We start from the raw sequence: 24,924 nt of genomic DNA, 5'->3' as shown, positions 1-24,924 counted from the left end.
GCACGCGTCCTGGAAGGTGTCACCTGACCTGGTCTTGAGGATGGCGAGAAACACCACCCGTTCCAGAGAAGCGCGCCGTAGAACTTAGCGAGTGTGTTTGTTTGGAACAACGTGTCTTCATAGCAACCGCACAAAGGTCAGCGGGCCAGCGTAGAGCACGGAGCGGGGCTCCCACTGCCCGCCTGCCCAGGCTCTCCGTGGGGACATCCACGAAGCTGACCTTTCAGGGGACCCTCCTGGACACTGAACCCCAGATCGTGAAAGGAGGATAAAAAAGCAGCGAGCCTTTGTTTTCCATGCGACGGGGACTGAAGTTGTGGGGTGAGTGGCACAGGTTCAGTCCGTTGGAGGCCGCGCTGCTCCGTCTTGGGTTTATGTTCATGAAAACAGCAGAGTCAGCTCTGATCTTCAGCACCAGCCGTCTCGCATTCCTCCTCGGGTTGTCTGGGCAGTTCAAGTTGGCCGGAGCCGATAGGCGCTCTAAGCCCTTAGGCAAAGTAGAGCGGCACCTGACCTATTCCCATCCATCTTCCTGCAGCGCTCTGTCCCCCAGCTGTTCCCCACAGGCCCGTCCGGGAAGCAGAAGTGTAGTGGTGTTCGAATCAGTTTCCAGTCTGGACCCTTCAGGGCTGGCTAAGCTCTGGATTGTAGTCAGTGACCTTTGTCCCATGCTTCAGGAACTAGCTCACGCCCTTGCTTAACGTGGCTGTGGCTTACAGTTGCCCTTAGGGTAAGGTAGAAACTTGCTGAAATTGGCCTGAAAGACCCCATTTCACTGGCCCTGTTCACCTCTCCAGCATTTTTCTCTTTTTTTACTCCAGGCTTAGCTCTCGCTACTCCAATCAGACTGACTTATAGACAGTGAGTTCTTACTTCCCTTGACCTTCGTTTCATTAAAAAACAAAACAACAAGAAAAACCAACCTGGGTCACATCTCCTCACTGTCTCGGGAAGCTGAAAGGCTTAGAGGCCATGGTTCATTCCAGGCTGAGTGCCTTGCTGGGACCTCCCGGAGCACAACATCCATTCGGTTTCCTTATTTGTCTACCTTTGGGCATCGCACTGGCCTCTTACTAAACAGCCGCTGAATCAGCGTGATTTTGAGTGGTCGGGAGAGAGCGGAGAGGTCACCTTGAACTGACCTCGGCAGAAAGGGAAGAACATTCCAAACATCAGGTGCAGTTGGAACGAAGATATAGGGGAGGCCCTTAATGTCCCCAAGTTCAGGACCAAGGAGACACCGGCTACAGTAAGGGGCTGTGGGACATATAAATGGAGGTTAGACTGTGAATGACCTAATATTAGACTTAGCGGTCTATAAATAGGGAGGGGAAGATGGATTTTTGACTGGGGACTCATGTGTTTTAAGAAGATTAATCTGTGTGTGTGTGTGTGTGTGTGTGTGTGTGTGTGTGTGTCTGGTGCACATTCCTGAACTCGGTGCAGGCATCTTTGTTCAGAATCAGAGAGGCTTGGGGCGTTTTCTCTTTTTCCTACTTGATGTTATCTCTCTTGTTTGGGGTGGGAAAGGTTAAAGTCAGCGGTGCACGGGCAGGCTGCACAGCCTCGTCAGACTACGAATAAGGAAAAACGGAATTTGTTTAAGGAAAAGGGGTTGGAGGTGGGGATGGCCAAAGGGAAGAGGAAGCCAGAGAAAAGGGGGCCTCGGAGACAGGTTCAGGGGGTTAGCCCGGGAGGAGCTGTTGCTGCCCATTGCTCCCCTGGTTGGGGTCTCATGGGGTCCCTTAGAGGTTGGGGGATACCTGCCTGCAGGGGAGTGGCAGGGGCGTGCTCCCTGGAGGGAGCGTGTGCACCGGGCCCTTTGTCCTGAGCATATTTCTCTCTCTCTTGCAGGTGGCAAGCTTAGGGGGGGTCTCAGGGAGCCTTACTAGAATATTCATCAGCGTTCAGGGGTGCTCTTTCAGGGTCGGGGTGTCCACAGATTGGTTGGTGCCGGGGCAGGGGGTCATCATCCAGTGCAGCTGGTTTTGGGGCAGCCAAGGTGTCACTTGTCTGGCTTTGCTCCTTTTTCTGGGCCTGGAGCTAAAATACAAGCGAGCCCTAGGTGATATCTTTAGGAAGGAAACGGTCAGGGATTCTAGATCACATGACCATCGACGTGAAGGATCAGGGGTCCAGACCACACGCCAGTGACATGCTGGGGGAGGAAAGGTCACCGGGGGGCGAGGTTCTGGTTTTCTCTGAGTTGCCCCTTGCTAGGCGGTGGCGGGCTTTCCGCCTGGGGAGTTTCTGTGCCCGCCCCCGCCTCCGCCCTGCTCATGTCTAACAGGGTGTCAGCCCCTCGGGCTCCTCTGGTCCCGTGTTTACCGCTTACCAAGCAGATGGTGCTCTTTTGCTCTTCGGGTTCCACGCACACTCCTTCCCCTTAAAAAGCCAGCGCCCCTTAGTGTGTGTGTGTGTGTGTGTGTGTGTGTGTGTGTGTGTGTGCCGTGCTCACCTCCCTCCCCCCCCCTCCCCCCGCCGCCACGTTCTCATCTGGCTTTGTTCTCCGTTACAACAGAGCCCAGTTCTACTCGCCTTCTTGCCACGGAGGCCATGTTTTTAAAGGTTTTCCCCCATCCGTGGAGCACAATATGTTTCCTACATGAAATCCTACGGACACAGTATTCCAGACGTCCCAGCTACGTCAGAGCACATCCAAGTGCACGGGCCTCCCTGATGGTCTCTGTGCCGGGCGAGCTGTCTCCTTCAGCGGCTGTGCTGGTCTTCCTGTTTGTCTGCGAGCTGTGAGTGAGCGTGCTGTGTCACTGTCGGCCTGGAAGGGCTGGGAGCCGAGTTCGGAGAGTGGAGAGGAGCAGCCGTGGGCAAACTACGGCCCGCGGGCCGGATCCGGCTGTTCTACCCGGTTCTCTTGCTCTCCCCTCCGCTCCTTTACTTTGAATTTATATTAGTTCACACAAACACTCCATCCATGCTTTTGTTCCGGCCCTCCGGTCCAGTTTAAGAACCCATGGTGGCCCTCGAGTCAAAAAGTTTGCCCACCCCTGGGGTAGGAGCCACCCCAGCCTGAGAGAGGACCCTGCTCCTCTGCCAGCATCACACGCTCAGCCTGTGGCCTCCCTCTCGCTCTTCCTGGGTCTCAGGTGTGGAAGGCGACAGGACGCGCAGGTGCACACCAGTTAGCAGAGGGGCTGGGATGGATTCTAAGCCACTTGTCTTGCTAATTTCTTTCCTCTGGCTGGGAGAGGTGCAGGAAGAAAAAAAAAAGGCCCAGGAAGTGTTTTCCGATCTGCGGCTATTGAAATACTAAGTCAAAGAAAAGAGAGAGGTAGCCTCCCAAGGATTGCTCCTTGATGATGGGATACCAGAAAATTGCAAGAGCGGTTTCTCCGAAGTGTGATTCTCTCTGGGGGAAAGTGTGCCACCTTCTTAGCGTGGATTTGCATATCTTTCACTTCTCACAAATGTCTGATTGGATCTGCAGATAGAAGTCTGCATTGGCTCTTCTCCAAGATTTAATTTTATGGAACTATCAGCGACCTGCTTATTCTCTTTGCTTCCAGGGCCTTGGACCGAGGAGTCTGGCTGGTGAGAAAGATGCTGTTGAGACCAGCCCCTGGGGGTTAATCAAGGTCGTCTGGTTGGCTCATGAGAGGGCTTACCTTGACCCTTGGCCCAGCACATATTTTTGTTCTCAAGCAGATGAGTACGGGCAAAGTGGGGGAGAACTCATCCTACCAGTAGGCCCTGTCAGTGGCAGAAGGTAGCTGGGGTGGGGTGAAGTTGGTCACACCAGCTTTGTATTTGAAAAGGATGGTTAAGAATGTTCAACAGGTAATGTCACCACCGCAGAAAAAGTGGTAGTTCAAAATCAATTGTGTTTTTTTTTGTTTGTTTTAAAATGTGGCTGATTTTTAAGGACTTTGTCCCGTTTTGCTTTTACATTTGCCGAACATATTACATAGGAAGATTATGCTTTAAACCCGTGGTCGGCAAACCGCGGCTCGCGAGCCACATGCGGCTCTTTGGCCCCTGGAGTGTGGCTCTTCCACAAAATACCACGGCCTGGGCGAGTCTATTTTGAAGAAGTGGCGTTAGAAGAAGTTTCAGTTTAAAAAATTTGGCTCTCCAAAGCAATTTCAATCGTTGTCCTGTTGCTATTTGGCTCTGTTGACGAATGAGTTTGCCGACCACTGCTTTAAACACTGTAAACATTGTTCTGGTATTAACTAGACAATTGTGGGAAATGTTACACTGTAAAGTTCACGTTGATGGTGTGGCATTTCCAAGTCACATGCTATACATACGGCTGAATTGGTTTAGCTCCCCTTGCAGTGTGTAAAGATGCGGCCAATACACGCGGAAGGGAAATGGCGAAGGGGCATGAAGCTTCGGGATGCAGGAGTCCCCCAGCGTTGGCTTGGCGGGGACATGTCCAAGTCTAGGAGGCCGGCCATTCAGAGTGCCCCAAGGACCACAGCGGGGGCGGGTTTTCAGTGTGTAAGTATAAAGACAACCCTGTCCTTTCCCACTAATTGATGCTGTGTATGGATTTGTGCCTCTCCTCCTGTTGTACCCATGGCCCATTGGCAAGTTGACTGGAAATGGATGGGGCTTGAGCATTCACCTTTCACGTAGTGGACTGAATTCATTGTGTATTCAGGACCCTTGTTGAGTTGCATCTGAGTGCTGCAGCCGCAGTTGGGAAATCGGTACCTCATCCTCTCTGAGTTCATGGGGAGTGGCTGCGAGGCAGTGGAGATTTTAGAGCTCAGTGCACAGGCCCTGGGGTCAGGTCACCTGGATTCAGCTCTGCTGCTGACCTTCTGTGTGACCTTCGGGAGATGACTCAAGTTCTCTGAGCATCAGTTCATATCTTTGAAAATGGGGTAAATCCCTGGCTGGTGTGGCTCAGTGGTGAACGTTGTCCCATGCACCAAGAGGTCGCTGGTTTGATTCCCAGTCCGGGCACATGCCGGGTTTCAGGCTTGATCTCCAGTAGGGGGCATGCAGGAGGCAGCCAATCAATGTTTCTCTGTCATCTTCATTTCTCTCTCTCTCTCTTCCTCTCTCTTCCTCTCCTTCTCCCTCTCCCTTCCATTCTCTCTAAAATCAATAAAAACATAAAAAACATATTACAAAATAAAATAAAATGGGATAAAAATAGGGATAATATAAGGGATTACTTGCGGCAATTAGCATAACAAAAACTATTATAGTATCAATATAGTGATTCAGTATTTAAAACAACTGCAAAATAATGAAATTCTTTACTAGACTGAAATTTTTATTTCATTTGTTTCACAATAAAATTGTTTTTTCTTCTTTCTTTTTTTAACCTTTATTGTTGAGATTATTACAGATGTCCCTCTTTTTTCCCCCCATTGCTCCCCTCCATCCGGTTCCCACCCTGCCCCAGGCCTTCACCACCCTATTGTCTGTGTCCATAGGTAACTCATATATGCATATAAGATCTTTGTTTAATCTCTTCTTGCACACCATCCCCCTCCCCTCTGAGAATTGTCAGTCTGTTCCATTTCTATGCCTGATTCTATATTATTTACCAGTTTATTCTGCTCATTAGATTTCTTATTAATTTATTTTGATTTTTAGATTCAATTGTTGATAGGTATGTATTTGTTGCTATTTTGTTGTTCATATTTTTGATCTTTTTCTTCTTCTTCCTCTTCTTAAAGAATACCTTTCAGCATTTCATATAATACTGGTTTGGTGGTGATGAACTCCTTTAGCTTTTTCTTGTCTGTGAAGCTCTTTATCTGACCTTCAATAATAAATGATAGCTTTGCTGGGTAGAGTAATCTTGGTTGTAGGTTCTTGCTATTCATCACTTTGAATATTTCTTGCCACTCCCGTCTGGCCTGCATAGTTTCTGTTGAGAAATCAGCTGACAATCGTATGGGTGCTCCCTTGTAGGTAATTAACTGTTTTTCTCTTGCTGTTTTTAATATTCTCTCTTTGTCTTTTGCTCTTGGCATTTTAATTATGATGTGTCTTGGTGTGGTCCTCTTTGGATTCCTTTTGTTTGGGGTTCTCTGCGCTTCCTGGACTTGTAAGTCTATTTCTTTCACCAGGTGGGGAAGTTTTCAGTCATTATTTCTTCAAATAGGTTTTCAGTATCTTGCTCTCTCTCTTCTTTGGCACCCCCATAATTCAGATGTTGGTACTCTTAAAGTTGTCCCAGAGGCTCCTTACACCATCTTCATATTTTTGGATTCTTTTTTCTTTTTGCTTTTCCGGTTGAGTGTTTTTTGCTTCTGCACATTTGAAATCGTTGATTTGATTTCTCAGAATCTTCTACTCTACGGTTGAATCCCTGTATATTATTCTTTACTTCAGTCAGTGTATGCTTAATTTCTGACTGGTTCTTTTCCATTTTTTTTTTTTTTTACATTCTCACTAAGATCCTTGAAGGTCTCACTAAGTCCCTTGGAGGTTTCTAGAAGATTCTTAAGTAACCTTATAACCATGGTTTTGAACTCTATATCCCGGTAGTTTGCTTTCTTCCATTTCTTTCATTTGTGACATGTTTCTTTGTCTCTGCATTTTGGCTGCTTCCCTCTGTTTGTTTCTATGTATTGGGTAGAGCTGCTATGTCTCTGTGAGTTGGTAGAGGGGCCTTGTGTAGTAGGTGGTCTATAGGGCCCAGTGGCTCAGCCTCCCCAGTCACCTGAGCTGGGAGCTCTAGGTTCACCCCTTTGTGGGCTGTGAGAACAGTCTTGCTGTAGATGAGATTTGATTGCTATTGGGGTCACTGGGAGGAATTGACCTCCTGGCCAATTGGCTGTGAGGACCAGCTGTGACTACAGTGGGAGAGCTGCTGTGCAGGAGACACTCCTATGGAGCAGGACTTGCTTCAGTGGGGCTTTGGTGCTCACTGAGTCTGCCCCTTGAGTGTGTGCTTATGGATGTGTAGAGTTGTAATCTGCTATGGTCTGACACTGACCACTGGGTACACTGGCTCTTGGGTCTCCAGGGAGGTGCAAAGTCAGCCACTGCCTGGGGCCACCCAGCAGGACCTACAGCGAGATCTGCAGATTCCTCCTCTTTGTATCGGGTTTGGAAGTGCCCAGATGAGGCCTAGCTGTGAAGCAAGGCAGGCTGGTGCCGGTGCTGGGTCTTGGGCCTTTTATTGGTAGGTTTGGGGCTCCCTGACCCAGCTGCAGCTTGTTTAACAGGTTTTTAGCCTGAGAAAGGACAGACCATTCATATGCAAAAGCCACTGCAGGCAGCTTGTGTGGGGTTGTAAATTGGATGAGGTGGGGTGTCAGGGAATCACCAGGGCAGAGCTAACAGAAATGGCTGCCAGTCAACCCTGTGACTGGGGAGCTCCCAGCATGGAACCAATGACCCCTGCGAGCACCTCCGTCTGGGAGAAAACTGCCCCGAGTTCCTGCCCTGATGCCAGACAATCCAGTTCCTCCTCGTATGTGTCTGTGTCCCCCAAAGCCTCGCCCTGGTGCTGGAGCTCAGAGGAAGCGGGACCTTGTAAGTTCAGTTTGTGGTGCCGGCCTTTTAAGAGGAGCAGCTGGGTCTCCAGCAGCCTGTGTGTCACTGAGCCCCAATCCGCACTGGTTTTCACAGCCCGTAGTTCTTACTGCCCGTAGGGACTTCTTTCCCAGCTCTGGGACCTGGGCTGGGGGCTGGTGTGGGGCTGGGACCCCTCGCTCCTCCAGGCGGCCTCCACAGAGGTGGTCTCCCTCCTGATTAAAAACGCAGCCCAGCCGGGTGCCGGCCCGGCCCGTTCTGCGCCTCCGCACCTCCCACTGGTCTCAGTGTGCTTCCTTCTTTACTTCTCTAGGTGTAGGACTTCCACTCAGCCAGCTTTCCGGCGGTTCTGCGTGACGGTTGTTCTGTATTTCAGTTGTCATTTTGACGTGGTTGTGGGAGGCGGCGAGTACAGGCCTTTACCTGCGCCGCCATCTGGGTTCCCTTCCCCGCGTTTTCTCTCTTTTCCCAATTCCGCTTCTTCCAGAGTTTATCGATTTGATAATTTGTGGAAGAGTACTTCTTCGACTGATTTGGGGAGTGGCCCATCAGTCTATCTTTATAAAAAAAAATGAAATAAAACTTCACTGTACTGTTAGTCAAAAAATTCCATGTGACTCAAATATTTGTACTGAAGTTATAATACCCCTGTTGTGGCAAAATCGAGGTGTGATTTTGGCCAAGGAGAAATGACGTGTTCAGCATTCCCTGCAGGATTCCGTCCCGCACGTCTCACGTCTAGACACTTGTTCGTGGTGGTTCTTTCTGCGGGACGTGCGGGAAGAGGCGAAGTTGCCGCCTTTCTCTTCACTGAGCTGGATAACAAACGACTCGGCCCGGGAAAGGTCTCTGGGAGACAGCATAGTCTTTTTGCAGGACAAAGCTGCATTAGGCTCTGAAAAACGTCATTATTCAGAGCTGATAGCTATTAATTTACGTGGCTTTGAAGTTCCGCATGGCTCATATATTTTTATCTGGCTCATGTATTCTCTAACATCTATCAAAACTGTTACCGGATTTTCTTTCTAAGCCATTTACTGTAACTGCCGCTGCGATGTTTTCTAATATCACTTGATGTTGAGGAGACAATAAAAGAAATACATTCCTTACAAAGTTGAAAAGACCAGGGGATTATTCTCGGGCCACCGAGCTGTTGATTAAATTGGAAAAAAAAAAAAAAAAAAGATACACACCTATTTGCTAACCAGTATGAAAATAATTTAGTTTCATGTGATATTCCTGGTGCTTATTGGCAGGCGGGGTGCTGATTGTGGATGCTGGAAGCAGGAGTGTAGTACAAGGTTTCCAAAGTGTGTGTGACCCTGTCCTATCCACCCAGCCCCTTGACGTTGTGTGTGTGTGTGTGTGTGTGTGTGTGTGTGTGTGTGAAGTGCGCACAGGTATGAAGTCAAGGTCAGCCTAGGACTGTAGCAGAGTTGTCGCCGGGAGGGAACTCGGTTTCCCGAGTAGGCTGACCTTGCAGCAGCGGGCAGAGATGGCTTGGAGCACAGGTGCAATGCTGATGATGGACGGTGAGTCCTGGGAGGAAGGGGCCATTTTCTGGATTTCTGATACAAAAGGTAAAGGCCTGAAGTTAGCTCCTAGAATCTTAGGTGGTTGGAGCTAAGGCCGTAGAGGTAGGGAGTCTACGCAAACAGAAGTTAGTTGCCTCGCCATGGGCAGAGCCAGGACTCGAATCCCAGTTTTCTGATTTCATACTGAGCTTGGGGAGAGGTGTGGCCTGGAGCAGGGGAGATGGTTCTTTGGGAGTGACACATGCTGGCTCTCGGAGGGCCTGCTCTGCTATTTAAAAAATATATATATTTCTTTGTTGATTTCAGAGAGGAAGGGAGAGGGAGAGATAGAAACATTGATGATGAGAGAGAATCATTGATTGGCTGCCTCCTGCACACCTTCTCCTGGGGATCGAACCCACAACCCGGTCATGTGCCCTTGGCCGGAATCGCACCTGGGACCCTTCAGTCTGCAGGCCGACGCTCTATCCACTGAGCCAGACTGGCTAGGGTTGGCCTGCTCTGCTCTTGACTGGCATTTAATGGAATGGAAGCTGACACCGTGAAACCAAACGCTCTCGCTGTCAGCACTGTACGTGGGGCAATGTAAGCTGCCTGTACTAGTAAACTTAAACCGCCAGTCAAAGCCTGTTTATTGGGTTAGCATCTGTGGATGCTTAGCGGCACCCAGGCCTGTAGGGGCTGTGGGGAGGAGGGAGGCTGGTTCTTCCTTCGGAGGCCACACTGGTTTGGGGGAGAAGATAAGGGACAACACGGGTACCAGAGGAGGGTGTGGCTGCTCCACGCCTGGGAGCTTGGAGCTGCCAGCGGGCACTGCGGGTCAGAGGGGAAGATTAGGCTGTTGACGCTCACCTCCGTAGAGCTCACGCATAATTACAGGGGAGCCCCGTTTCTCGAACGTCTCCCACCTCGAACAGTCCGCTTCTCAACCTGACAGCCCTTTCATGCTGACGCCCGTGGGGCCAGCCACACGTCTCTCAGGTGACAAAGGAGAGAATGCACGAATCTCAGTCCTCTACCACTGCTACCATCTCAGGAAATTGTGCCGTACATATTTCCATGTTTTTGTTTTTATTTTCTTGCTGCTTATAATTACCATTAAATTTCCATTTTTTTTTTACTGTACATTTCCTTTCCTTTTTGTTTTTAAAGTGTTTATAGATCCAACGGTACAATAGACATGCACTGTGTATAAGAAAGGTTAGAACAGGGAATCATTTGGGGGTCTGGGACGGATTAATTCAATTTACATGATTTCTAATGGGAAAAAGTGCTTCCGTTTTTGAACAGCCTTCCGAATGAATTAAGTTCGAGAAAGGAGGTTCCACATTACATGTTCAGCTCTAGACGAGTCAGGTTCACCTGACGTATGACTTTACGGAGCTGGCGTGGCCTGCGGGTGTCCACCGCCTTGCCGTAGGGGGCCCGTCTGCACTGCTGCTCTGCGGCCGGCTGCAGGTGTCTGCGGGTGCGGGGGGGGGGGGGGGGTCCCGTTTCTGCTCATCACTCCCCCGTGCGCCCCCAGCACAGCCATTCTCACTACTGGTCCCCGGTTTCAGCCACCTCACTCCCCCTTTGAGTCTTTATTGGCAAATAGCTGACGTTCCTAGTTTAATGGGGGTTTGGTGGGTTTTCCCGCCGATGGTGATTTTCACTAGGAGGTGATCCAAGTGAGATGGGATCTTCGTGCACGGTGCACGAACCAGCAGCAGCTGGCTGGCCTGGGGGGCTTTGCTGTGGCTCGGTTACACGTTCTGGGTGTTCTGGGTCATGAATCCTTAACGTGAAGATTGGTACATAAATAAAGCCGTTAAACATTGCAAGATAAATGCAGCTGCCCAGACATAAGCACGCTGCTCCAGGCCCAGGTGGGCCGCGTCTGCGCTCGGGTGGCACTGGTCAGGTCAGCTCCCGGAGGGCTGCAGCCCGGCGGCCGGGAGCTGCAGCTAAACAAGAACCGGCAGGGCATCGGGCCTCGGCTGTACAGCGTGGGCCTCCGTCCACAGGGGCTCCGTGAGGCCGTGGTTTCAGCCTTTTTCTTTACCAATTTCTTCTTGGTTTGACGGAGGGAACCCTTCCTCCAGGAGAATCTCCTTTGAAATGCGCCGATCGGAAACAGGAACAGAACAGATGACAGCCCCGTGGCGCTGATGGGAGCAGGGCCGGCTCCGAGCTCTGCCGGCTGGTGGCGGCTCCCTCTGGCCCCGAGCTGCTCGGGGCACCAGAGCCCAGATTGGAAAAACCACACGCCGCTGCTTCAAGGAAAAACAAGCGAAACGCTTCCTAAAAGCAAACTGTTACCCGAAAAAAAAGAGAGACATCTCAGTGCCTTGTGGTGGAGTGGGATGTGAAAACGCACCTGGTTCTTGTTCTCTCTCTGCGGCCTCAGGCGTGAGGCTGTGCTCTGATTTGCTGAGGAAAAGGGCTCCATCAACTGCTGTGCACACACAGTTTACAAGCCACTTTGTTCACAGTATCTGCACCTGCAAGTCCAAGCAGCGGGTGAGAGCCGGGGACGGCGGGGAGACGCAGGCACCGCGCGCAGGCACCGCGCACAGGCACCGCACACACGTGCACTCACGCGTACACTCACACGTGTGCTCACACGTGCACTCACACATACACTCACACGTGCACTCACACATACACTCACACGTGCGCTCACACGTGCGCTCACACGTGCGCTCACACACAGCACGGCCTGTTGCACGTGGCTGGGCCGGGCCTTCCCCTCCGTCCATGCCGCCACCACGTCCATCACGTTCCGAGTGTGACACGGCTACTTTACATGCACAGGAACCTTTGAGGTTAGCTCGCCAAAATTAAGCATCATTTTTAGTAGTAATTGGAAGGGATTTAGTCATTTCTTCAGTGAGACTGTGTCGAACATTGACTCCTTCGGGGCAAGTGAGCAGGCGCGGCTGACCTCACAGGAGAAGGCGCAGCGCCTGGAGGTGCGGGAGAGGGCAGGGGTGATGAGCGCTTCGCCGGGGGGGGGGGGGGGCGGAGGGTTGTGTGGGACCCCCAGGGGGCATCTCATTCAGACTCACCTGGTGGAGTGACAGCTCAGCAAACCTGGCGGATGGTAAGAATTGGCCAGCCCAGCTGGTGCGGCTCAGTGGTTGACGAACCAGGAGGTCACTGGTTCAATTCCTGGCCAGGGCACGTGCCCAGGTTTCAGGCTCCATCCCCAATGCGGGGCGTGCAGGAGGCAGCTCATCGATGGTTCTCATCAGTGATGTTTCTCTCTCCCTCTCCCTTCCTCTCTGACATCAGTAGAAATGTATTAAAAAAGAGTTGGCTAAGACAAGGACAGGTGGGAAGCATGATGGATGGAGTTGGAGGGGAGGGCATGAAGAAGGGCTTGGGGACCAGTGAGAGGAGGGCGGACTCTGGAAACCGCTCGGCTGGGTGGAGTCTCCGTGGCAACGCGGGGACCTCTTCAAGGAGCCGTGTGGCTAAATGTAAGGAGCCCCATAGTGGCACAGAAAGGGGAGTCGCTGAAGGTCAACCAGCCCCAGGAGGTCGCGCGTGGTGTTTTCCGGGAGAGGGCGCCCTGGCTGACCGGCAGCCTGTGGGTGATGGAGCCGTTCTCCAGAGCAGGAGGCAGGAGCGGGGAGCCTGCGAGTCTCTTTCCACCGTGACATCCGATGGCCTCCCTTCCGACCTCTACTTTCCTGATGGGCATGTTCCGGCCGCTTAGCCCGACCACAGGGAGAGCGACTCACAGGCCCAGTGCTCACTGCCCCCCTGCCAGGGGCTCAGGTGGGTCTTCCCGCTGCCAGGGTGCCCGGTGCCCAGGGCGTGCGCCCTGACCGGAGAGCAGTAAATAAATCCCCAGGAAGAGGCGCCGGCTCGGGCCTCTGTTTCTGGTTATCGTGTCTCTGCTCTCCCGGCGTCCTCGAGGCTCAGCTAATTTCAACATCAGATGTTTCCTAGCAAACCCACAGGGGTCCGACCTCTGACTGCCAGGACCCAGGATCATTAGCAGAACATTGTGTGTCTGAAATCGCTCAGGGGCACACACTTCGCGTTTTACGGCAGGATTCCCAAGTTCACTTCACAATGGGACATGCAGCTATAATCGCCAAGGAATGGGGGGGCTTTATTCCCTCCGCGCAGCGGGTCTGCTTGGGAAATGGCGCAGAAGGGCGGCCGAGTCATTGAAAACCAGTTTTGTACCTGCACTCCCGGGAGCTTCATTTCCAGCGTCTACCTGAGGATGACCCTAAAAGACACTTGTTTTAAAATAATACTTTGCATTTTATGAAACATCCGTCTGTAAGATACTTCTATGCTCTTACACTAGATTAAAATGATCACGGGCTTATTTACCCTTTGAGGCGAAACCCCCAGTTCTTTAATAAGGTCTCATTTCGGAAAGCAGTCCAGCCCAGCGGTGGTTTCAGTGGCCTCGGATCATGGCTGACGGTGACTCTTTAGGCCAGTGGTCGGCAAACTCCTTAGTCACCAGAGCCAAATATCAACAGCACAACGATTGAAATTTCTTTTGAGAGCCAAATTTTTTAAACTTAAACTTCTTCTAATGCCACTTCTTCAAAATAGACTCGCCCAGGCCGTGGTATTTTGTGGAAGAGCCACACTCAAGGGGCCAAAGAGCCGCATGTGGCTCGCGAGCCGCAGTTTGCCGACCACGGCTTTAGGTGATCAGATCCCCCGTGTTTAGCCAGGAGCGCCATCCGACAGGCCCCTCCCGTGTGCCCTCCTCCTTCCCCCGCCCTTCTTCACTCGGCGGCATCACCAGATGTCCCGGCCCCTCCTGGACCTCCTGTGCCCCGCCCAGAGTAAACCCTCTCTGAGGAGCCCTCACCTCGGGGATATCGCTGCGTCTAGGTTTCCAGAAGGTTCTTCCTTGAGCCCCTCTGTGTATTTGTATCTCCCTTTACACCTGGCCCCCAACCCACACCTCTCCACACTTGCTCAGGCCTACAGTGGATCTAAAATAAAACTGGTTCCCTCATTGCACTCCTCCCCCCAGCCCCCCGCCCCCTCCACCCCACCCCAGCCGATGAAGTGCTATGTTCAAAAGTTAGTGGGATTAACAGGGCGGAAGGAAGCTTGTGGAGGTGCTGGGTATGTTTATGGACCAGGTTGTGGTGACGGTTTCGTAGTGTACGCTGATCTCCAAACTCGTATACGTTAGTACAGCTTGCTTTTCGTATGTCCATTATACTGCAATAAAGTATGGGTTTTTTTTTTTTTTAAAGATGACAGGCGAATTGCCATGGTGGACAATGGAAGGTTAGCATAACTGCCCACTCCCAGCGCTCTTCTATGTGAAAGAAATAATAAACATCCTTTCTGATTGTGACACACACACACACACACACACACACACACACACACACACGCACGCACACGGAGCTGATGGGACGAGCCCTGCTCCGTCACCGCAGTGGATGCCTGTTTAATTCTCTGTCTTGTTTGGAGTGTGAGCGTCTAGCAGGCAGGCCATGTCTTTGCGTGGATGATACGTAATGAAAACGTGTGGATGCGTCAAGGATCATGAGATTGTTTGGTCCTGTGTCCCCATCTCCCATTAGAAACCGTTGCGGCACTAAATAAAGTTTAATGTTTCTTTTCCTTTTCCTTTTCGACTCATGGGGTGGTTCTCTCTGTCTTCGCATTTTACACAGACTGGCATTGGCGTTTCTGTTAATCCCTGGCTGCCTTGCTGGAAAACCTTCAGTCCTGCGAGGGCGTGGTCTAAACGTGACAGGGCTTATGGGGAAAGTAGGGTTCGGAACAGATGATTTGAAACCAGTGGAACTGACACCCAGCCTCGTGGTTTTAGGCGGCCCTCAATCCTGACTTTCCTCCTTCCAGTTGGGGGTCCACTGAAGTCATCCACTTCTAACAAAGACTAATTTCATCAGAGTTAAAAAATCTGATCCCAGGTGTTGACTTACCAATTTTACATTATTGTAATCAGAAAAATAGTGTGCATGTCTCCATCTGCACGAGCTTCCTCAGGTAACTTACTGAGGTGGTGGAAGTCTTGAAGCCACTAAATGAGACTTTCCCTTTAAGTCTGAGAAAACTTGTTCTTGATGGTATCAAAGCCTTTAGCCCAGCTGGTGTGGCTCAGTGGTTGAGTCTCAACCCATGAACCAGGAAGTCACGGTTTGATTCCCGGTCAGGGCACATGTCCAGGTTGTGGGCTCGATGCCCAGTGTGGGGCGTGTAGGAGGCAGCCGATCGATGATTCTCTCTCACCATTGATGTTTCTATCTCTCTCCCCCTCTCCCTTCCTCTCTGAAATCAATAAAAATAAATTTTAAAAAACAAAACAAAAAACCTTTATGTGCTGGCAAAAATAACATATGAGCCAGCACAACTGACATCGTTGTCCTGCCTATGAGCTAATTTAACATTTTATTTATTTATTAATTTATTATTTATATATTTATTTTAATCCTCACCTGAGGACATTTTTTCCACTGTTTTTTTTTAGAGAGAGTGGAAGGGAGGGAGGAGGGGGAGAGAGATGGAGAGAGGGAGGAACATCAGTGTGAGAGAGTGACACAGATTGGTTGACTCCAGCACACACCCCTGATCTGGGCTGGGGGTGGAACCTGCAACCAGAGGAATGTGCCCTTGGAATCGAACCCATGACCCTTCAGTCTACGTGCCAATGCTCTAACCCAGCCGTGGGCAAACTACGGCCTGCAGGCCGGATCCGGCCCGTTCGGCTGTTCTATCCGGCCCGCGGAGCTGAAAGAGAAGAGGGTTCTCTTGCTCTCCCCTCCGCTCCTTTACTTTGAATTTATATTAGTTCACACAAACACTCCATTCATGCTTTTGTTCCGGCCCTCCGGTCCAGTTTAAGAACCCATTGTGGCCCTCGAGTCAAAAAGTTTGCCCACCCCTGCTCTAACACCTGAGCAACCAAGCTTGGGCTGAGCTAATTTGCATTTAAGAAATATCTGTCGTAGCAGACAAAAACTGATGCTAATTTGCTTTAGGAGATGAAGATAATATAAACCCAGCACTGAGAATTTACATAATATGGAAAAGTATAGGACAGTGGTCGGCAAACCGCGGCTCACGAGCCACATGCGGCTCACGAGCCGCAGTTTGCCGCTCTGTTGACTAATGAGCTTGCCGACCACTGTCATAGACTACCCTTTACCTCTTTGCACACAATATGCCACAATTGCCTAATCCTCACAGCTTCCAACTACACGGTAACATTTAGTCTAGTCCAGTCAACAGAGCGGCAAACCGCGGCTCATGAGCCGCATGTGGGTAGCGAGCCGCGGTTTGCCGACCACTGGCTATAGGCTAAAGTAGAAATCCTTTGGCTGCCAGTAAATACAGCTGTCATCATTTTGGTTCATTTTCTCCCTCACCTGACTTCTTTCTATGATTAGCATCGAATGGTGACCTCCTGGTTCATAGGTCGACGCTCAACCCCTGAGCCATGCCGAGTGGGCTCCTTCTATATTTTAATTTTATATTTATCTTTGAATGACGTGGAAGTTATCTTTCTGTGATGATTCTCCCCCCCCCCCCTTTAAATTGTGGCTAGTTATTTCAAATCTTTTGTTATTCTGCCCCCTTCCATATTGATATCTTTATAAGTACCTTTGTGTCTGGATCTTCACTGGGTTTACTATTTTGTTAGCTGTTTCTGCAGCATTAGCTGCCCCCACACTCAGTGGTTTAAAGCATGCTCCCTCTCCGTGTCCACGTCAGACATTCAGGAGCAGCTCAGGTCACAGTCGGGCTCAGCATCTCTCTTGTGGTTGAACTTCAGACTTCAACCCAGGCCCAGCCCTCTGAAGGCTCAATCCAGGCGGGAGGCACGGCTGTGGGCCTCCCTCACCTGCTGGCCCCGCTGCTGCTGGCCATGGAGGGGCGGGGCGGGGCGGGGCGGGGCTCTGCCAGGGCCCCCTGTCCCCATGGCGGGTGCAGGCCTGCCTAGGAGTAGGTCCCAGAGAAAGCTCAGGGGAGACCACCCTCTTGCGGCCTCACACACTTTGCTTGCCCTTAAGAAGATGGGGACGGGGCTCCTCATTTGGAAGGGGTCCTGCAAGGGATATTTTTAAACCACACAGCTCCCTTTTGTTCCATTCATGTGCATGTCCGCTCTGCACAAATATCACAGCTTCTACACAGGAATATCACAGCTTCTACACAGGAATATCACAGCTTCTACACAGGAGTATCACAGCTTCTACACAGGAATGGCACAGCTTCTACACAGGAGTATCACAGCTTCTACACAGGAATGGCACAGCTTTTACATAGGAGTATCACAGCTTCTACACAGGAGTATCACAGCTTCTACACAGGAATGGCACAGCTTCTACACAGGAGTATCACAGCTTCTCCACAGGAATGGCACAGCTTCTACACAGGAGTATCACAGCTTCTACACAGGAATATCACAGCTTCTACACGGGAATATCACAGCTTCTACACATCGATTCACAGAGAGCCACGCCCAACTCGTGGAATGTCCCATCATGCTGTGCTCCACTGGATTGGACGGCGGCTGTTGGCTCTTACTGGTCAAATAGCTAAAAATAGCTACGCACAGCAATAGGAATAATCTGGGGGCATTCGAAGTGGCTTTATTTCCCCAGCCTCTGAGACTGCTTTGGAATTATGGTAGGGCTCACTGTGTTTCATTGCTGACGCCTGCTTACAGCATTAAACATTTTTCCCCTACTTCATACTTCCATGAGTAATTTTAAATGCTTGGATTGGCAGATACGTCGCCCCAAGTTGGTGAGATTTCTCAGGCATCTTAAACAGACTCTCCTAATGTCCCAGCAAGGAGGCAAGGTCAAAACGAGGCCTTCATGTGGGGGAGCACCCAAGTAACACTCAGCACCCCAGGGGTCCCCGGCCTTCTGTGCCCCAGGTCCAGAGTCCCATCTGCCCTAGCCCCCACCAGGAGCCTCTTCGGACTCCGACCTCTGCGCTGCCTTCTTTTTAAAAACACACTGTACGTGGCCAGCCTGGTGTCTGTTGCGTTTCAAGTGTGTGCGTGGGCACCTACAAGTTGAAGGGTCAGAGGCACACATTCCAGTCTCAGTTATCGTTACTTTCCCTTTCCACTGGGTGTGTCTTCTCCTCTGGCTTAAAACATGCTTTTGCTGATTTCAGAGAGAAAGAGAGAGGAGAGAGAGAGAGAGAGAGAGAGAGAGAGAGAGAGAGATCAATGATGAGAGAGAATCATTGATCGGCTGCCTCCTGCACGCCCCCTGCTGGGAATCGAGCCCACAACCCCGGGCATGTGTCCTGACTGGGAATGGAACCGGGTCCTCCTGGTTCATGGGTCACCGCTCAACCACTGAGCCACACTGGCCAGGCGATGGCTTGCATCTACTGGTGTGGCATTCCCTCACGGGACCGCGTCCCCAGGGTGGACCTAGTGGTGTGGCATTCCCCCACGGGACCGCATTCCCAGGGTGGACCTACTGGTGAGGCATTCCCCCACGGGACCGCGTTCCCAGGGTGGACCTACTGGTGTGGCATTCTCCCACGGGACCGCGTTCCCAGGGTGGACCTACTGGTGTGGCATTCTCCCACGGGACCGCGTTCCCAGGGTGGACCTATGGTGTGGCATTCCCCCACGGGACCGCGTTCCCAGGGTGGACCTATGGTGTGGCATTCTCCCACGGGACCGCGTTCCCAGGGTGGATCTACTGGTGTGGCATTCTTCTACGGGACCGCGTTCCCAGGGTGGACCTACTGGTGTGGCATTCTCCTATGGGAACACGTTCCCAGGGTGGACCTAGTGGTGTGGCATTCCCCCACGGGACCGCATTCCCAGGGTGTATCTACTGGTGAGGCATTCCCCCACGGGACCGCGTTCCCAGGGTGGACCTACTGGTGTGGCATTCTCCCACGGGACCGCGTTCCCAGGGTGGACCTATGGTGTGGCATTCCCCCACGGGACCGCGTTCCCAGGGTGGATCTACTGGTGTGGCATTCTTCTACGGGACCGTGTTCCCAGGGTGGACCTACTGGTGTGGCATTCTCCCAGGGGACCGCGTTCCCAGGGTGGACCTAGTGGTGTGGCATTCTCATACGGGACCGCGTTCCCAGGGTGGACCTACTGGTGTGGCATTCCCCCATGGGACCGCGTTCCCAGGGTGGATCTATGGTGTGGCATTCCCCCACGGGACCGTGTTCCCAGGGTGGATCTACTGGTGTGGCATTCCCCCACGGGACCGCGTTCCCAGGGTGGACCTACTGGTGTCCCAGCTATTAACGGAAGTCCGTGCGTGCAGGGCCCAGGGAGCCGCAGGGAGAGCAAGTCTGGTCTTTTCATTCTGTCACGTTGCTGCTTTGTTCCAAGAACCACAGGTGGACAGAAACCTGTTCTCCAATTTGTATCTGTCCTGTCCTTTTTTTGTTTTTTTGAGCCTAAATCCTCCAGTTGTCTGAGCCTCTTTGACCTGATCGTTAAACACGTTTGGGTTTACTATTTAAGCAAGCCCAGGCTCGCGTGGTCCAAGCCAGCTCGCTGACTGCCTGAAACAGGGACACAGCCCTCAGGTTCGCTGAAATGTGATCGGTCAGCGCTTTTCTCCCACGTGAAGGAAAGTGCTTACTGTGGGTGAGCAGGAACGTCAGGATGTCTGAGTTCAGATCGCAGGAAGCTGTCAGAAGCAGGCCGTGTCCGTCCTGGCCTGCGATGGCCACTTAACACGTCGGTGAAATAGACTGATCTCGGCACGCGTGGGGAAAACCTTCCTGGGGGGCTTGGTTCTGCTGAGAGCTGGGGAGAGAGTGTGCTGAGGGGGTGGGCTCGTTGCTGGGATGGGAAAGAGGCTGGCCTCACCCATAGCATCTCTATACCAGCGGGACTTCCTAGGGTGACCTCTCCTTCCTCTTTAAATGTCAGAAACCAACAGAAGTTCAGAGATGAAAATAGTCACCCTCTGCATCCGGACTTCCCAGCATCCAGACTTCACCGCTCTTAGCTGTTTGATAAGCCTGCTTTTCCCCAGTCTCTCTCTAAACTTGAATAACTATACAAGTGACATCAGCTGTGTATTGAAGGATTAAAACAGTAATACAAGTGATATTCTGTTTTACATACTTTTATATGTACCCTAGAGGCCCGGTGCACGAAAATTCATGCACTTGGGGGTGGGGGAATATCCCTCAGCCCGGCCTGTGCCCTCTCGCAGTCTGGGACCCCTCAGGGGATGTCCACCTGCTGGCTTAGGCCCACTCCCCAGGGATCAGACCTAAGCTGGCAGTCAGACATCCCTCTGGCAGCCTGGGAGCACTCAGGGGATGTCCGACTGATGGCTTAGACCCTTTCCCCACAGGGAGCAGGCCTAAGCCGCAGTCGGACATCCTTAGCACTGCCGAGGAGGCGGGACAGTCAGCCTGGCTTGTGGCTGAGTGGAACTTCCCCTGAGGGAGTGCACTGACCACCAGGGGGCAGCTCCCGCATTGAATGTCTGCCCCCTGGTGGTCGGTGCATGTCATAGCGACTAGTCGTTCCCACTTGTTCCGCTGTTAGGGTCAATTTGCATATTACCCTTTTATTATATAGGGTATACATTTATATAGAAAATATACGGTGGTACTTAGGAAGATTTTAAATGATGGAAAGTGGTTTGTCTCTCATTTAACGCTGCAGAGCAGCTACAGGACCTACACAGCGCTGGGGACTTGGGACCCCTTTATTCTATGGCTCTGCTGTATGTATTTTTTAAAAAATATATTTTTATTGATTTCAGACAGGAAGGGAGAGGGAGAGAGAGATAGAACCATCAATGATGAGAGAGAATCATTGATTGGCTGCCTCCTGCACACCCCCACTGGGGATCGAGCCTGCAACCTGGGCATGTACCCTGACCCGGAATCAAACCGTGACCTCCTGGTTCAAGGTCGATACTCAACCACGGAGCCATGCCGGCCGGGCTGCCATCTTTAACTTGAGGAGACCACTCCTGCTCCTATCGCCACTTTGTTATCACAGGCGTCATGAAATGAGCAACAGGAAAGGGAGGGCACGCTCCTTGTAGGGGTGCAATGTGGGAGTATGTCACTTCTGCTCAGACGCCATTCATCAAACCTAGTCACACGGTCACACATAGCTGCAAGGGAGGCTGGGCAGCCGCTGAAGTGTCTCATGGAAACTTCTCGTATGTGGAAGAGAACTGGTGAGAGTACGAGGAGCATCTCATCGGAATCCTCAGCCACAGAAAAGGGTTTGCTTCTGGAATGCTTCCCCCCCCGCCCCACTACCTATTGCTTTGCGAGGAAACATTTCCCACGGAAGTCATCAAGTGGACTTGAGCTGCTGAAGAGTTACCCAGAGTGAACGCATTCCCCTCTGGGATTGTCAGTCACGTGTACTCCAGTGGTTACAGGGACGTGTGTGAAATATATCGAGATGAGGTGGCTTCTCCTTAAACTCTTATTTTTCCTGGTGCTGTTTTTTGCGTCTTTCTTTTTCGCCGCTTTTGGTATTTGTGTGATACTTCGGTTCACACTTGTCTTTCTCTGTGTTGGCAGGTATGGCGCCGGCTCAAGGCTGGGCGAGGCGGTACCTCAAGGCCTTCTGTAAAGGCTTCTTCGTGGCGGTGCCGGTGGCAGTGACCTTCCTCGACCGGGTGGCCTGCGTGGCGCGAGTGGAGGGATCATCCATGCAGGTGACGGCGACTGCGCCTTCCTTCTCACGGCACACGCGTCCCTCTTTCTGCCATTTCTCTGTCACTTCTGTGCTGGGACCTGAAAGGCGTTAGAAAGACCTTGAAGTTTAACTTCCCTGACTTTTTATATCAGGTTTTCCAACGTCGGTCACAATCAGAGGAGAGGCGAAGAAAAATAATTACCGGATGGTTATCTGTGTCTATCTACCTATCTATATATCTTTTTAGGAATTGTAAATGGAGATTCTAAGTAAGTTTTTTTAAATCCTCCCCCCCCCCCGGATAGTTTATTGATTTGAGAAAGAGAGAGAGAGAGAGAGAGAGAGAGAGAGAGAGAGAGAGGGAGAGAGAGGGAGAGAGAGAGAGAAACATAGGTCGCTCCTAGGTATGTGCCATGACTGGGAATCAAACCCACAGCCTTCTGGTGCACGGGACAAGGACGCTCCATCCATCTGAGCCACCCGGCCAGGGCGTAAATGGAGTCTAAAGACATTCACTGAATGACGTCGTATTTTGTGGATCTGGCTTGGGATTTTAAGCCATTTTAGTTACTTATATCTGAATCCATACTTAAATGTCTTTTTAAGGCCAAATGATTCGTGCAGATGCAGGCTGGCTTGGGGTCAGAGGCAGTCACTCTGTTGAGCTGTATTACCCAGCAGGTAGAAGGTCCGAGTCCCGAGCCCTGGTCCCAGGTCGTCGAGTTCTCTAGGTGACGGCCACACTTCAGGTAGGCGCCTGGGCGTGGAGACTTCCGACAGTTACACGCCCGAGTCTCCGGGGATGACTTAGAGAAAACATTGCTGCTCTCGCGGGCTGTCTCGGACCGCGCTGTTGACGTGTGTGTGTGCAGGGAAGGAGACTTTGTGTTTGTAATGGGGTTTGTTTGCTTCCATGGCTGGATGCTGGCGTGGTTTACGTTCATGCACTATGCGAAGTAACTGTGCAAAACCAAAAAGCGAAGTGAGTATCAAAGTTCTAAGAGCTTACAGTTACGCAGAGAACGCCAGCTTCCTTTTTCTTTTCTCTCCGTGTTGGTTAAAACTAGTTGAGGGCAGAGATACCGGCTTCGAGCAGGTAGGAGTTCAAGCATTTTTACTGGGTTTGCTGTGCGCACACCCGCTCTCTGCCCGGGACTGGCAGCCCGTGCGGTCCCCAGCACGTGGGCTCTCGGGCTGTGTGACGGCCACGCCGCGCCCATCACCTGAGGGTGCGCAGCCCTCCTCCTGGGCAGGGGACTCAGCCCAGCCCTCGCCTCTCAGGTCCCCTCCACAGTGGGCTCCCAGCCCCACGCAAACCAGTCGGTTACTTTGAAAGGAAGACTATTGGGACTGAGCCATACTGGCTAGGGTTTCTTGAGATATATTCCTAGAAATGGGATCAGTGGGTCAAATGGGAGTTCCATATTTAATTTTTTGAGGAAACTTCACACTGTTCTCCACAGTGGCTGCACCCGTCTGCATTCCCACCAGCAGTGCACGAGGGTTCCTTTTTCTCCGCATCCTCGCCAGCACTTGTCGTTTGTTGATTTGTTGGTGGTAGCCATTGACAGGTGTGAGGTAATGCCTCATTGTTGTTTTGATTTGCATCTCTCGGATGATCGGTGGCTTTGAGCATGTTTTCATATGCCTCTGAGCCTTCTGTATGTCCTCTTTGGAGAAGTGTCTATTTAGGTCCTTTGCCCATTTTTTCAATTGGATTGTTTGTCTGCCTTTTGTTAAGTTGTGTGAGTTCCTTATATATTTTTGAGATTAACCCTTTATCAGATGTATCATTGACAGATATGTTCTCCTATACAGTAGGCTCCCTTAAAAAGATAGTAAAAATAAAAAAGAAAGTAAAAATATTGGCTCAGCCGGAATGGCTGAGTGGTTGGGCATTGACCTATGAACCAGGAGGTCACAGTTGGATTCCCGATCAGGGCACGTGCCCGGGTTGCGGGCTCGATTCCCAGTGTGGGGCGTGCAGGAGGCAGCCGATCAATGATTCTCATCATTGATGTTTCTATCTCTCCTTCTCCCTTCCGCTCTGAAATCAATAAAAACATATTAAGAAAGAAAGAATATTGTACTGCAGGGGACGGCACAGAGGGGAGGGCTTCCGGTGCACGGCTCTATTCCCACATGCTGCTGGCTGCATTTAGCAGAGTGGGTCTCACATGCCTGCCTCTCCGGCTCTGAGTCCCTGGCAGCCTCGCCTCAGGCCCCATCCTTAGGGAAGGCTAGACTTTCGTGGTGGAACTTTTGAGTTCGAATCTTCATAGGAGGTGAAAGCCGCCTTGTCCGCCAGCACCCAGGTCCGCTTTGGGTTCCGGGGTCCCTTGGATGCATCCTGGGTGTGCACCCTTTGGAGAAATCCGACAGGCACGTTCCCTAGTGATTCTCTCCGGTTCCTTCGCGGGGCCTGGCCACACCACGTCGCTAGCCCGAGGCGCACTTTCCCAGACACGAGGCCTGCTGGCCTTGGATCCGCTGTTCCAGAGGGTCCCATGGCATCGGAGTGTCCCCGTCTTCACGTGGTTAGCCCCTGTTTACCCACGGAACACCCATCGTCATGGCTGCTGGGAAGAGGACAATTACTGAATTCACTAAAACGTGTTAGGAATGGATCGTCTTATGAAGAAAGCCTTAAGTAGGGCCGTCCTTAAATGTCAGCCTGTTGATCAATCCTAAATCTGCTGCAGATACATTAGGACAGTGGTCGGCAAACCGCGGCTCGCGAGCCACTGTTTGCCGCTGTGTTGACTAATGAGTTTGCCGACCACTGCATTAGGATTTCTTACCGTATTCCTGGACCTCACTCCCAAGAATTCAAATTAGTGACCTTGCTGTTTGTTTGATATCTTATGTAGAATTGTCTTGGCTGTGGTTACAGATGAGCAGCTTGAATGGACTTGGACAGACGGGGGGACTTATCGGGAGGTTACTGTGTCCCTGGAGGGCGGCGGGAGGGAGGGGAGGGATGGTTACTGTGTCCCGGGAGGGCGGCGGGAGGGAGGGTTACTGTGTCCCAGGAGGACGGTGGGAGGGAGGGTTACTCTGTCCCGGGAGGATGGTGGAGCCCCCAGGGGGGCGGAGCCAGGGCCCGTGGGCTGCCCGGGCTGCCCGTGGCCCGTCCTCTCTGCTCCCACTGGCTGCTCTGTCTGCATCTTGGCTGCGCCCCTCAGACAGGCCCTCCCCACGCGGGCGGGCGCAGGGCTGCTGGCAGCTGCCAGGCCTCCAGGGGCTGGGCCGACTTTGCAGTTCATGGGCTTCCCCAGGTGCTCTCCT

General features: G+C 51.7%; 1 protein-coding gene across 3 annotated transcripts in view; it reads left to right on the top strand.

Moving 5' to 3' along the window:
• The window catches only part of IMMP2L (inner mitochondrial membrane peptidase subunit 2), a 515,663-nt gene that overhangs the window by 12,581 nt on the left and 478,158 nt on the right, over positions 1 to 24,924 (top strand). For all 3 annotated transcript variants that reach the window (XM_080665429.1, XM_080665428.1, XM_080665430.1), the window contains one exon: positions 21,519 to 21,655. In XM_080665429.1, coding sequence (XP_080521555.1) covers positions 21,521 to 21,655 — 135 coding nt within the window. In that variant the 5' untranslated portion in view covers positions 21,519 to 21,520. The remainder of the gene's footprint in view (positions 1 to 21,518; positions 21,656 to 24,924) is intronic.

This window comes from Plecotus auritus (genome assembly GCF_963455305.1).
Source record: "Plecotus auritus genome assembly, chromosome: 4".
In the NCBI taxonomy this organism is placed as follows: domain Eukaryota; kingdom Metazoa; phylum Chordata; class Mammalia; order Chiroptera; family Vespertilionidae; genus Plecotus; species Plecotus auritus.
Note: the sequence above shows the minus strand (reverse complement) of the source record. Positions and strands in the feature narration are given on the sequence as shown.